This window comes from Pinus tabuliformis, chromosome J (assembly GCF_031772625.1).
Source record: "Pinus tabuliformis cultivar Carrire ecotype Pingquan chromosome J, CPIR1, whole genome shotgun sequence".
Taxonomy (NCBI): Eukaryota; Viridiplantae; Streptophyta; class Pinopsida; order Pinales; family Pinaceae; genus Pinus; species Pinus tabuliformis.
The window spans coordinates 867,478,103-867,492,711 of record NC_142295.1 but is presented as its reverse complement, the minus strand read 5'-3'; the positions used below and the strand labels follow the sequence as shown (position 1 = coordinate 867,492,711).

The 14,609-nt window shown below is 37.0% G+C and overlaps 1 protein-coding gene across 2 annotated transcripts in view; it reads right to left on the bottom strand.

Moving 5' to 3' along the window:
• Positions 1–14,609, bottom strand: part of LOC149229424 (ubiquitin C-terminal hydrolase 13-like) — a 151,598-nt gene that overhangs the window by 23,039 nt on the left and 113,950 nt on the right. For both annotated transcript variants that reach the window (XM_089378640.1, XM_089378642.1), the window contains exon 16: positions 600–722. In XM_089378640.1, the coding sequence (XP_089234766.1) occupies positions 600–722 (123 nt within the window). The remainder of the gene's footprint in view (positions 1–599; positions 723–14,609) is intronic.

The following is a 14,609-nucleotide window of genomic DNA, read 5'->3' as shown; positions in this document are numbered from 1 at the left end:
CCCTGCTATAGTAAATCACAAGGACCCAGGAAACGACCCCATCAGTAGTACTTAGTCCATGTATGGAAAATGTGGGATGGAGCTGGTGCCATTAAAAAGCAGAGCTGATCGCCTTGCTCATGCCCCAGTCCCAATGTAGACAGAAATGATTCTGAATGTACTTGAGGACTGTTTAGGATCAAAGTTTAATATCTTTGGATGTACCGTAAAGTCACAAACCAAGGCTTGAAAGAGAAAGTGGTTTACTGGCTATTTCAGGGAGGGGGAAGGGGGAAGAAATGGTTTATTTGTGACGACTAATATAAATTCTCTTCCTTTACAGTTTGTTTACCAACAAAATATTGTCATAACATTTCTTAGTGATATTTGCGCGTTCTCTAATCATCTGCAAATGTTTTCGCTATGACAAGATTGATCCCCAGAGAGAATTCATGAAGTTAACTGAGCTATCGTAACACTGTAATGACTAAACAGTGAAAACAGGGGAAGCTAAACTAGGCATCACGAACTCGTATGGTAAGGAATTCCAGCTGAAATTATAAGAACTATTTGATAGGTGTAATGCATATATCTGAATATTAGTAACAAGGGATTCTTACAGATTGGGACTCCTCAAGTTGTGACAAAGGCCTGTTGGGGCGATATGTATGGTTCTGTCGTTTTGCCCATAACCAGAAACGCTGAAATTGAATAGGGATACCAAATTCCTTTGCCACCTCTTCCTGCAGCCATAAAAAACCAATTAACAGACCAGATTAGGAACACATCTATACAGAGCAGTGAATAGCAAACAACACAGATGAATGACCATAATAAATGAATAAACAACCAATTAACAGACCAGATTAGGAACACATCTATACAGAGCAGTGAATACAAAACAACACAGATAAATGACCATAATGAATGAATAATCACATTGCATATTGCATCAGAAACAAATAAGTAACATACATCTTCAATAGCAAAAGCAAAGCAATAACAATATACTAACTACATGCAGCCAATACCATAAGGGAAATTAAGATTTGGAACTGCTTCATCAAGAAATATGTGGGGCACTTTGTATCGTTCGGACTATGGGGACCAGGACTCTAAATTATTGGGAAGAAGACAACAGCAAACTTGAGAAACCAAACTCCATAACTAACCTTAAAAAGAGTACTTGATTTTTCAGGAATCCTGTGGTTAGATTCCAAGTTCCAATTGCCAGATCACTGGAGATCGATGAACCCCCCTACTGGAAGGACAAACCCCCATCTCATCAATGTGGGATTTGTTGACCACTGAAATGTACCCAAAGATATTTTGAAGACTCCATGCCCAAGGATGTATCAAAGGCTTCATGTACCATCAGAGATCATGGTATCAGTGATCACCAAAGCTTTTCAACTATATTTCTTCTTCTCATCTTCTTCTGTTATACTCAGATTCCACAAGCCCTGCAGGGATGATGTAAAGTGATGCTAGTATGATGAATAAAGTCATGTAACAAGCCTAGATAATTTGGGACCGTGTCATCAAGTGAATTTATTCTAGGAGGTTTTTTTACTTGGTTAATTATTATATCCTTAAGGGGACTTAATAATTAATTGATTTTTTTCCTCCGAGCATAACCCCAAAGCCGAAGTACAACTTGAAGGTGAAGCATTGCGTGATTCCTAGTGTCTAGAGTCATTGTATGTTACCATACTAGATCACTCGGAAAATTTTGTGGAATTTGATTAGGTCTAGGGTCATTTTTGAAATTTTTAAATTTCTCACAGGGCGAAATTGGAATAAAATATTAATGTAATATGTAATAAGATAAGTCACAGGACATGCCCCTCAAGGTCTTGTGTCCTGTATTTTAAGTGTTGGACACGAAACGTGCCCTAAAACGTGTTGAAAACGTTTTTTTTCGTGTCCTCCAGTCAAGACACGTGTTTTGGACATGGAAAAAACGTGCCCTAACGTTTTTGGCTCCTAGGATACATGTCCCATGAAAAGTGACATTTAAAACCTGCAACATGGTTTATTTTTGGGTTTTTTTGTCATTGTTCGTCATCGAAATCGAGTTTTCTCGCTACCGAAATCAAATTTATTGTGCAGTATGAGGAATTCCATCATATTCGAGCGAAATTCTCACAACTTCACATTGACAGCACAGTTCACAACTTCACATCGACCTAGACCTGGAGATGCAAGAGACGAGTCTTCGCGTGCTTTGCTAAGAGTTTGGAGCACTTAAATTTCCTGTAAGTTGTGTTATAGTCTATGGAACTTAACTTTATTATACACCAGTGACCACATTTTATGACCAATGGCCACATATAGATCGTGCATCGAAATAAAAATCCCACCTCCCGTCATGTGCTCACTGCTCACTACACCTTCGAGGTCTAAAGGGAGGGAAAGCTCAATTAACGCTCTAGTCAACAATGAAATTTGAACACATAAATTTATAGTTTATAAACTACCTTATGTGAAGTTTGAACATGATCAAACTTGTTTGAAGTTAATAACAGAAGTTATAACATGAACAATGAACATTGAACTGTGAACATCATTGATGTAGTAAATTACTAAATAGTAAATAGTGTATACTAAATACTAAATAGATATCATCATGATTCATATCTATATGGATCAAACACTATATTTCAGTATTATATATAAAATGTGTCCCTCATGTCCTGTTTCCGGAGTCGTTGTGTCTCGTGTCGAATACTCGTATTTACGTGTCCTCCGTGTCTCGTGTCCCCATGTCATGTGACTTAGGTAATAAGTGATTGCTAAAGAAGTTGTATAAGATATGCGTGCTCAAAATTACATCTCTCACCCTCAACTTTCTACTATGACACACTTTGAAGGGTAAAAAATAAGTTCTAGACCCTCAAAACCCATGTTTCAGTATTATATATATATATATATATAAAGTGTGTCCTCCGTGTCTGATGTCCTCATGTCATGTGACTTAGGTAATAAGTGATCGCTAGAGAAGTTGTATAGGATATGTGTGCTCAAAATTACATCTCTCACCCTCAACTTTCTACTATGACACACTTTGAAGGGTAAAAAATAAGTTCTAGACCCTCAAAACCCATTTTTCCTAAGTTTTGTGGAAAATGTGGCAATAAATTAGCCCGGCAATTAAATCAATTGGAGAAAATAAATATCCACACATGCTAAATGATGTGGAAATGAGGTGGAAAATTATCAAGGAGTTAGAAAGTGATGTGGACTCCGCCATGGACCAAGAATCAAGGAGAAACATGTGACAAAAAGGGAAATTGAATTTCTTGGAGAAGAACCACAGTTCCCAAAGACAAATCGCATAAATCGTGGAAGATAGCTCGAGTTACAAGTTGAGTTGAGTATTTGGTGGAGATTTGATTGAATTTGTTTGAGATGACGTGGAGAGTGGTCTCCTACCACTTCACTTCACACAACCACATGTCCCTCTCTCACTTCAATGAGTTCTCCTCAAGGATTGTGTGGGCTTCTCTAGAGGAAATCAAATGGCCACTAGGGAAATTTGAATTTGCAAGTAGAGGCATTGGGATTGTCACCCATTTGTCTTGGGATTGGCTCCCAAACTTCTATATAATAGAGTCATGGGCTCTCAATATGTATCCATTGTTTACGAGCTATTGTGTTTGGGAAAGCTCTGCTCTTATGTACACTTGTTCTCAATTGCAATGAAAAACATTGGGTTCATTCATAAATTGTTGTTCCATTGGTGTATGATGATTGGTTCACTATTGGTATAATTTCTTTTGTTTATGCTTTGATTTATGTTATTTCCATATGCTCTTGTAAATTTGTTAATGTAAAGCAATGTTGCATTGATAATTGATTTAAGAATATGCTCTAGGTGTAGAAATCTCTAGCTATTTTCCAACAAATGTCTAGAGTTTTCTTATTGTTTATTTGTTAAATCTATATAGAACCAATGTTTAATTGAATTTTTGTAAAGGAAAATCTTGTTGAATCAAACATCAAGCGTGAGGGAAAATCTTTGGAGAGACCAACCCAACCTTGATCCATTCTTCAAGGAACTCTCATTGGTTCTTTGAATTCCATAGTCCATCTTACGAAGTGGTTTCTTGCAGGGATTTTTTTGAACATGCCGTGTATACAAGCAAATACTTCATAATTTAAATCTCTTTAAAAATTGTGTTTTCATTGGTATATTTAGCTATTTAAGAGCATTTCCCAAATTAGGCAAGTAAGGGTGTTCATTCCCATCACTTGATTTGGTTTTGTATATTATTTTGTAACATACTTACATGACATTTTTACACTGATTTGGTCTCAGTTTTGCAGCCCATAGTTGGAGTTTTAACACAAGTGCCTTGAGGAAAAACCATTGAACTCTAACTAGTTTTCGTGTAGGACCTCCCAAGCATCCAAGATTTATTTCAAGTAGGTCGTGGGCACTAGAAGGAGTTGCAAATAAGGATAGGTTGTGGGCCTTTGTGGAATTTGTAATTTTCAAATTTTAGGAAGTCTTCATTTGCCCTTGAGGTTGTTATTGTTGGAGAGATATTATAGTTACTTCTAGCTCCAAATCTTGTACTAATTCCCTTCATCTTTTGGGCAGCCCTCTAAGAGGCTTTAACTCCATTGTAATATCATAATAAAAGATATATTTTTCTTGTCAGAGCTTGGGTTTTACTCAAAGCATCATTTCTCCTCTTTTAGAAGGAGGAATTTGTGTGGGTGGATTAATTTTGTATCTTTTCTAACTTTCATTTTTAGTTTATTTTGCACACTCTAAAATTAACACAACCTCACCATCACATTTCAATTTCCAGGTTAATTTTTCTACAAGTTTCACGTGATGCTTTGCATTTCATTCTTGCTTTGAAGTACAAGTTGATCATTTTTTTTAGAGTAACTCATTTCTTACATGCAAGTATTTGGAGTTGTGGCAAGTTTAATTTAGTTGCTTAACAATTTGCTTTCTTTGAGATACAATTGTCTCACTATAATCTCATTTGCTTTCTTTGGGATACAATTGTCTTACATGCAAGTATTTGGAGTTGTGGCAAGATTAATTTAGTTGCTTAACAATTTGCTTTCTTTGGGAAACAATTATCTCACTATAAGCTCATTTCCTATCTTGCTCATTTATTTTCAAAACATACTTTACAAGCGAGCATTCACTTTTCTTTAATTTCATCTCATTTGCAATTGCTATAAGTTTATGGTTTGTGGCATTTACTTGGAGAAATTTACAATTTCATTTGCTTATGAAGCATATGTTTATGTGTCTTGAACAATTTTGAAGTTATATCATTGTGAGCATCTCCCATGTACTTGAGGCAATTCCTCTTTTGCAAAGTAAACTTACTTGCATCATTTTAATTATTTTTCAAACTAATTTTTACAATTGAAGTTAAATTTGCAATTTACTTTGAGCGCTATCCAATTTCCATTATATTGGAGCATTGCAAATCTCTCTTGCGAAAACTTACTTGCATGGCATATATGCATTTTAGCATAGTTTGCATTTTAACTCAATTAACCTCCAAGCATAAGCTTAGTTGATAGATATCATAGGGAAAAGACTTTCTTGGAAAATTCTTCCAATTGGTACGAAAAAAGATAAAGAGTGTATAACCCTGCAGTTATGGAGGTGGTTTGTCCTCTTGTAAGAACAAAGGCACATGCTAGCTAATAAGACTCTGGGGAAGGGTATCGTTAACAACACCATCGTGTCATCACCCCCTCTTTCTTACAATCACCCCAATTTTTACCCTTCGGCAAGAGTTCAAGTGGAAGATCTCTCACTTAGAGTAGGCATTTAGCTTAAAATTAACCGAGATAATTGTGTCTAGCCTTAGTTAAGTGCATTTCATCTTAATTTACTTTACTTTTCAAGATTATTTTACTTGCAATTAATTTATATACTTGTCATAATGAAAATGTTTTGAATTGATTATATCTCATTTGGGAAAGTACCATATCTTTCATTTTGCAAGTGAAGTTTTAGCTTGTTTCATTTGCAAGTTATTTTATATTGTTTCTTTACATGCTTTAGAATTGTGAATGGTTATATTTTTGAAAGCAAATTTTAAGTCTTGAAAGTTATATCATCTTTCTCTAACATCAATTTGATTAACAAGGTTACTTGTGTTTCACTTTGAAATATTTCATCTCTAGAGCAAGCATTATTTATTTTGAAGCAATATTGAAAGCACTGGTTTTATATGTTCATCTTTTATTTATGTGTTGATGGTTATTGAAGTACATTTCATTTCAAATTGTTCATTATATTTGCTCATAATCTCAAGTAATCCAAATTAACCTTGACATCTCCTAGATACCTCACAACATCTTTTAACTTAGCTTTTCATTTAGAGACCACCCCACTTAGTTTGCCTAGGAGAGAGCTTAAGCGGAGAGAGAGTTGGGAATAGGTGACAGCCCCATCTCTTAAATTTTCTACCAACCACACCTTGTGGGGTTAAAGGATTTTCTCACTAACTTAGGTTTGTGGGGGCAACAAAATCAATGCATGTCCATGATGGGGTCAACAGGAGTCAACTCAATCAAGAAATTGACACCCAACCCAAATCGCAAACACCTATAATTGAGGAGAAAAGCAAACAATAGCTAGCTAAAGGAACAAACAAATATGTGGAAAAACCTAGCCACTATCAGAGGGAGTACAGAGTCCCTCACATCAACTACAGAGAAATATATTGTTATGAATATAATTTATATAAAAATAATGTAAATATAGTAATGAACATTAATTAGTAATTAGCATTGAAGAGACATATCTGATGGGACATGACCTTCCATGAAAAGGTACCTGCCTAGGGTATATAAGCAGCCCTCATTCTCATCTATATCATCATTCTCATTCATACATTTTAATATATATTATTGTATCTTCAATGGATACTTACATTCATTGTTGAATATCGACGATATTTTCGGCAAAACGATATATCACCAAGAAAATATCGCGATATTTTCAAAATATTGGCAAATATCGGCAAAATATCGTGATATTTTGAAAATATCAGCAAAATGTCGGCTATGTTTAAAAATTTGAAAAAAAAAAAAAATTTTATGTATTTGCTGATATTTGCTGATATTTTGCCGATATTTTCGCCAATATTGCCGATAAGATGTTTTCTAGACCCTCGCTGATATTTTGCCGATACCAATATTATCAACACTGCTTACATGTACCATATATTCTGAATATTCTTGTTGCATATACGAACCTTGTTCTTTACATTGGTATCAAAGCATTCCTCTGAGTATACGAACTTTGTTCATTACATTGGTATCAGAGCATACTGCTGAAGTATATGAACTTTGTTCATTACATAGATGACTCTAAACTCTCCTAAACCAATGCTAATATTGAGGAGAGTCAGACTTCAAAGGGAGACAGAAACAGTTGGAGAGGTGCCCACAAGAAGTGGGCTACCCAGTCTCAGCTGTGACTAACAAATCAAAGGAAAACAGGTGCATTGAATGTTGGTCACTCTCAGGCAGCTAGGAAGCAACTGGAGCATTCAGTTAGGGAGGGTGCTCGCCTAAGTGGGAACAGAAAAGTCGGAGGCAAAGGAGATTAATGAATTCCACTAATTCTAAGTTGACATATATGCTTCTCCATTGGATTTGTACCACTCCTACATGATATGTACCTGTTTCAAATATCTGCACAGTACCTGTACCATATATGGACAGTCACCGCAATCTGAAGGGATGCCTCGCCACCTGCTGTCCTAGCTGTCCATGAATGAAGAAAGAGGTGCCACCTCCCCCGTCTCTTATGATATCCATCTTATTAGAGTGGATGAAGTTCATTGCGCCAAAGGCAACCAGCTTCATGCCCACCTACACTGGCTAAATATGAGGTTACACCTATTGATTTTTATTCCAAAGCCTTGTCAGTCAAGTAAACAGGACAAAATGTTTTTGCTACTAAACCAATGGTTAAACATATGATTGATCTTTTTAGCAATTAGGGTTTTAGGGCCTGTATGTCAATTCTGAGCATATATTTGGATTCGTTGCAAACAAATGAGTCTGAGGAGACTGATTTCATTCACACAAGAGATGTTACTATTTTTCGCATTGCCAATTTTTGGGAATTCTATACTTAGCAGTGATACCACAGTAGTTCCTTTCATTTTCTGAATTTCCTATATTTTAGGAGTCAGACTGTTATTTTGACATGCCTATATTTCTTATTTAGCATCAGTACTTTTGGCAGTTACGGGTTCTAGACTCTTGGTTCCAGGGAGCAGTTAGAAACTGGTTGGAAATGAAACAATGGAAGCTTTTCTGTGTCATGTGGCAGAGTCCAGACAATGTGAGATCTGTCTCATCAAGCAAACACTAGGTCAACCCCTTTGGTAAAATTTGGCATTAAGCTAATCTTGGTCTCCTCTCATGAATTCAGTTCTATTCTCAGTGGATGACTCATTACCATTTTTGGAACCTAGCTCTCCTAGCTAAACTTGCTATTCCACTAAAATTTTTTTTTTTTGGCTGATTTTAAAAATTATATTTTAGAGAAGCAGCTTGACTATTTTGAAAAGTGAGGCTGACTTCATCTTTATAATTGGAGTTGCAGTTGAGAGTTTTGCATTGAGCCACCATTAAGCAAGGAAATTTCAATGGTGGAGTGGACAGGGCACCACTTTGTTTGTGTGGCTGTAATAAGATTCCAGCAGTCTTTAATACCAGATTTGGGGAGTTAACAGGCAGATAATGGCAATTTTTCCTCCTAAGTCTAACAGGTGGCAGCGTGGGGACAGTCTTGCAGTTTCGCAGAGTATTCTTCCACAAATCTGACCCTGACAGATCTGGTAAATTGCATATTTTTGTGACTGTCTTGACTCTTGAAGATACGTTCGGATATATATATATATATATTAAAAATTAGATATTTCTTACACAAATTCTCATTCATGATACAAATTCATTGGTTCCAAACATAGATCTTCATCTAGATGTAAGTTTTACTGTTTACGCAGTAACATTATGCATGGTACATACAAATTCAATTGTGACATAAATGATAAATCATAATACATATTCAATTCATCAATGATCCAATAGGAGAAAGATGAGATAGTAAGATAAAGACACTGACAACTGCAGTTTTCTCATTAAGTCATCATAATCAAAATGTGTTACATAGGTAGTGCAATGCCAATGGAAAATAGAAATAGCAAACACAAAACAACTACAAGTATACAAGTCTCAAGGTAGTAGGTAGCTCATGACTCATGAGTCATCAATCCTCATAATCATCATCAAAATCAGCAACATTGTCCTGATCATCATGGTCACCACTGCTCTCCTCTGCTGCATCCTCCTCCTCTGTATCCAAAGTCATATTTTCATCTGTTGGTGTGGAGGATGACCCCTCTACAGTATCACCATCATCAAATCTGACAGGCTCTAGCGCTGGATCATTGAAATCCAAGTTGGCCAATGCCAACTCAACACTATTGTCCTGACTCCTGACCCATATCATCAGGAAAGACATCTCACGTATTTGTCTTTCCCTTCAACCACTCATCCCTCTACCTGTAAATAAGACGAAGGTTGGTGTGCACATACACCATTGTCTCTGCCTTAGATTGCTCAAGCATGCTCTTCTTGACACTATACAAATTCCCATATGTGCTCCAATTTCTCTCGCAACAAGAGGATGAAGTCACCTGAGAAAGGAGCCTCATGGCTAACTGCTGTAGAGGAGGGCTTGTTGCACCATGATTTGCCCCCTAATAGGGCTTCTTAGTCCCCCTGTCTCTAATCAGATCATATCCTGCAAATCGACTAGTGCCAATGGAAAACTCTGCAAAGGCATCCTCCACCTCATCAAGGGAGCTCGATCCTGAGAAACCCACCTAAATGCATCTTTCCTCCCCAGTGAGATTTCACCATCCATGTGAGGAGGGAATCTACGGGAAGGTCCACCATTCAGCCACTCAAGGTTGTAGTATTTTGGGTTCAATGAGTGAGCCAAACAATGTAAAAGTGTGCAATTCTTATCCCATTTGCTGACAAGAATATCCTGTATGGTGGTGAATAAAGCCTCTGATGATGTCTCATACTCGGGGCACTCACTCTGTAAAATAATGCTCCTCACAGAGTCAATCATGGAATCCCATCCCTCATAAACCTCTCCTAGGATAGGTTGGTCTGTATTTGCATAACTAAAACTACCCTCTCCCTCCAAGCATCATCTAACATTGTGTCCTTCACTCTTTTAGAGGCTACTTGATCTGTCTTTCTCCGAAAAGACCAAAACTTTCAAACAACCATGGCCCCAAGAGCAATCTTGACCTCCCTCAACCTCTTCAACATGATGAATGAAGAGGCAAATTGTTTATCTGCAATCTTCAACAATGATAGATTGTTGTACTCCTTGTAGATAGTGAGGGCATTTGTATGATTTTGTACAAAGTTACAGATATGGCATGCATCCTCAAGAATGTTACCAATCCAAAACACATTAGAAGCAATAGATTTCAGTGCTAAGTTTCAATGAATGGACAATGCAAGGTGTCCAAAACACTTGTGGACATTTAGCTTCCACAATCATGCCAACAGCCTTGCAAATAGGTGCATTATCTGTAATGATTTGCACACAGGAATCAACGCCTACATCTTCAATAACTTTAATAAACAACTCAGTGAACTCACACATCTATTGTGCATCCTTGTATTGTCCATGTGCATCCGCTGCTTTCAAAAAAGCTAGACCATTCAAGGAAGACACCATGAAGTTGATGAGTGGGTGTCGTGCTAGATCTGTCCATCCATCAGAAACAATGTTAACCCCAGATGTTGGCCATGATGCTTTAATAGGCTCAGGAATTTTTTCCACCTCTTTTTTCGCCTTTGTCTACAATGTGGTTCTAAGCTTCTCTGACCCAGGAGGCACATACCCTGATGGAGCACCTTGAGGTAGAGCTCGACACATCTCAATAAATAGAGGTGAGCGTGCAACATTAAAGGATATGAAGTTTTGATAGAAAAAAAGGCAATGGTGAGATCAAGCTCTTCCTGTTTCTCCTTCTGAAAAATCTTGTCCAATGAACCAAGTGAAATTGTCTTTCTTTTCGCTGCTTGTCCCCCACTAGAACTCTCAAATGGGAATTTGTTGTTGCCTTTCCTCAAGAATGGAACGGGGTCATCATTCTTGGCTTCTTTTTATTTTGCAACCACATTTTCCATACCAACATTGGACTCTCTTTCCATTTCTTTCCTCTTTGATAAAGGCACCTGTGTACAAGCTCCAATTCCACAACCTGGTAAAGCCAACAAATGACCTTTAACACAAAAATATGTGCTCATGAAAGTATTGTGGCAATAGCTACATTTCCAACTCACATTGCCTCCTCTCTTCACCTTGTTGGGTGGCCCTTGCTCTCTTTTGACATATTTCCACGAGGGATATTTGTCAATGTTACATTGAGGAGGAAGTCTTCCCTCAACATTACTTGCAGCAAACTCTGATGAAATTGGGAGAGGAGGGGCATCTACAATGGGGACATTCTTCCCCTTCCTTTGCCCCTTCCCTGCTACCCTTGATCGAGCCATGAATGTTGTAAAAAAATAAACCAAAAATGCACAAATGTGTAAAAGAAATGCATATGCAAACTATTGTAATAAAATTGCATAAAAATTAGAGAGTAAATGCACTTACATGTTGCTTGAATCTCCTTGAAAATGCTCCCACACCCTTTGCTCCTTGCTCCCAAACACCCACAACAAAAGTAAACAAGTGAATGTGAAAAAAGAAGTGAGGAAGGCTCTTTAAAAGGCGCACGTGTCGTTGTTTTATCTGATTCGTGTCCGGAAATCGGGACACAGTCCAAATTCGATCGTGTCTTGATCAGACACAACATGTCACGATTTCTGGACACGAATCGTGTCGGATTCGCCAGATCTGTGACACGTAGGCCCTAGGGGGACGAATCCAGTTTCTTAGCTAACCAGGCATATTTTCTAAGTGTAAACAGTGCATCAACACTAGGGACACCCCCACAGCCCCCATCAAGGATTGGGAACCAAACGCGACCGAAACAATACCCTTGAATCAAGAAGATAATCAAGCCCCACACCCAACATGATGAGAATTGAGATGTTGTAACTATTAACCTATGGTTTATGAATATTATAACTACTAGATGATTGATGTTATATGGTTTAATCCATGTTTATATGCTTTTTATAACTAATTCATCATTCTACATGCTTTTGTTGACATATATGCATCGAAATATATAAAAATACATATTATATAAAAATCGCTCCGGACCGGGAAACTTCAGAAAATTGTTGTTCCATGCTCCCGCTTCCAAGTAGCCCTGTCACAAACACTAGAAACCATATGTGTGAGGCAAACAAGAGCTCAGGCTTGCTTTTATAAGCTTATGAGGTCAAATTTAGGAGGGAACTTATCGATGGTTTCCAAAAAACCACCTCCAAAACCACCTATGGGTCCCATCTCCTCGCCAAGCTACACATTTACCTAACAGAGCCAATTTTTTAAAGACTCGACTAGCTACAACTGGTTTGGTAGCTAACCAGTCCTAACCATCCCTTGGATCGAATTTATTGTTGCGGTTAGCAGGCACAAGGGTCTAACCAGTCAGTTTGGCCAATTTTCGGTTCAACCCAGATCAGCCAAGTCTAGGGTTTGATCAACTAAATCAGATATAAATTGTTGTAAGTATTTTCCTCCGAGTGAACCATTTTCTCAATAAGGAAGCCCAAGTAACTTTTGATTAATAAAATGAAGACTTGTGATTGAGCAAAAATGTGTGTGTCTATGTGAGATGGGTTGTGTTGACCACTCTGTGTCAACTACCCTATAGCAGTGTACATTTTCGCAAGAAAATTCCATCATGATCGAGCAATGAGATCATCCGGATTTCATCATCATCACCAGTCATCATTTTGTAGAAGTTGTAAACCCATCTTGCATGTTTATAATGTAAATGATCCAAGTAAGACCATTTGTGTATGTAACAACCTAGGTAATCCTACTTTTTTGATGACGATTTCTATCCTAAGAGGTTTTTCGTCTCATTGATTCATGTGTGTTTCTAAACACAGATGATCGATAGAGTTTTTCCCTCCAACCTCACCTCAAAGCTAAGGTGGATTTTGTCGTCGAGATCTTAGGTAAGTCATAGTGTTCTAGTCGAGTCTTCTGTAAAGCGATTTGGTAATAATTTTAGCTAATTAGCTAAACTATTTTATTACAAATCACTTGGTCTACTAGATCATATTTGATGTCACGAAATTGGGTAAATAATTAAGGGTCTATAACGCACTGGTGTTGCCCCTTCATGTATTAAATTGTAATATCTCGATGTAAAAAATATTTTAGCGCATGGTCCCTCATATTTAGACACTATGGCTAAATTATTTGAGGGTTGGAAAAAATATTAATCCCCTCATGAGTCAATTAAATAAATTTTCTGGCAAAAATAAATTACAATCCTAAGCAAGCAATATTATTAATTTTGTGTCTTAGGAAAAAATAATTCTTCAAATTAAAAAATTTGTGGGTTCTAGAAGAATTAATTTTTTGAGGTCCCCACCAAGGGAATATTGAAAATTTCAAAAGATTTTGGACCCTTGGGCGTTGGTAGTTAAATAAAAGTCAATTTTTTTTAGGAAACCAACTCAAAATAACTAATTTTGAGTTGATTAAAATTCAATTAAATGAAAAATTCGAATTTCCTCAAAAAATAAAATAATTTCGACGGAGAAGATTAAAAGATAATTAAAAAATTTTCAACGGTCGAGATTACTTTGACGGGAATCAAGCCAACTAGTCGTTGGAAAATTAATCTATAAATTAAAGGTCAATTGTCATTCAACTCATCCGATCTTTTAGATCATGTACTAGCTCTCGAAGCTCTCTTGTAAGTTTTCTGGAATAATAATAACGCAAAGTATTTGGGGTTTTCATTGATGATGGTGTTTCTCTCCTACTTATTATGGTAATATTGTTCTTAATGCTTTGCTAAAGTATATTTTACAAGTTGTTGATTATTAGCCTTCATGGAATAACTTATTGCACAGGTATCTTTCATAGATTATTGGATCAAAGATAGCATTTCAATTCAATTAAATTAACAGATATCTCTATTTTTTTAGAATTATATTTTTATTTTATATCTCTATCGATCTGAAAACTTGATTTGAGTGTGCAGATATCTTTTATATTCGAAAACCTAGGCACGAGGGGAAGTCCTCGGTTGGACCAGCCAACTCCCAAGGCATAAGCACTGAAGAGCCTTCCTGTTTAAATCCCAAGATTTATCTAACGAAGTTTCTATTGCAGAGTTTCTTGGCTAGTGCCTCATTTAAAATTATTTAACTTTTATCTATTGTATTTAATCGATAGATCTGGCTAGGAAGAGCCTGACTCTACTGATCTGAGAGCAGAGTTGCACTCATACTCCTCAGATCCAGTAAATCTGTATATTATAGTGTTCCACCGAGACGCATCCCCCCTTGGGGGTCGAGTTCCCTAGCTCCCCCACGCTCCAGGGACTTGGGGAAGAGAGGAGGTTGTTTCCCCATGCTCCCAATAAACAAGGTACACAGGGAAACTT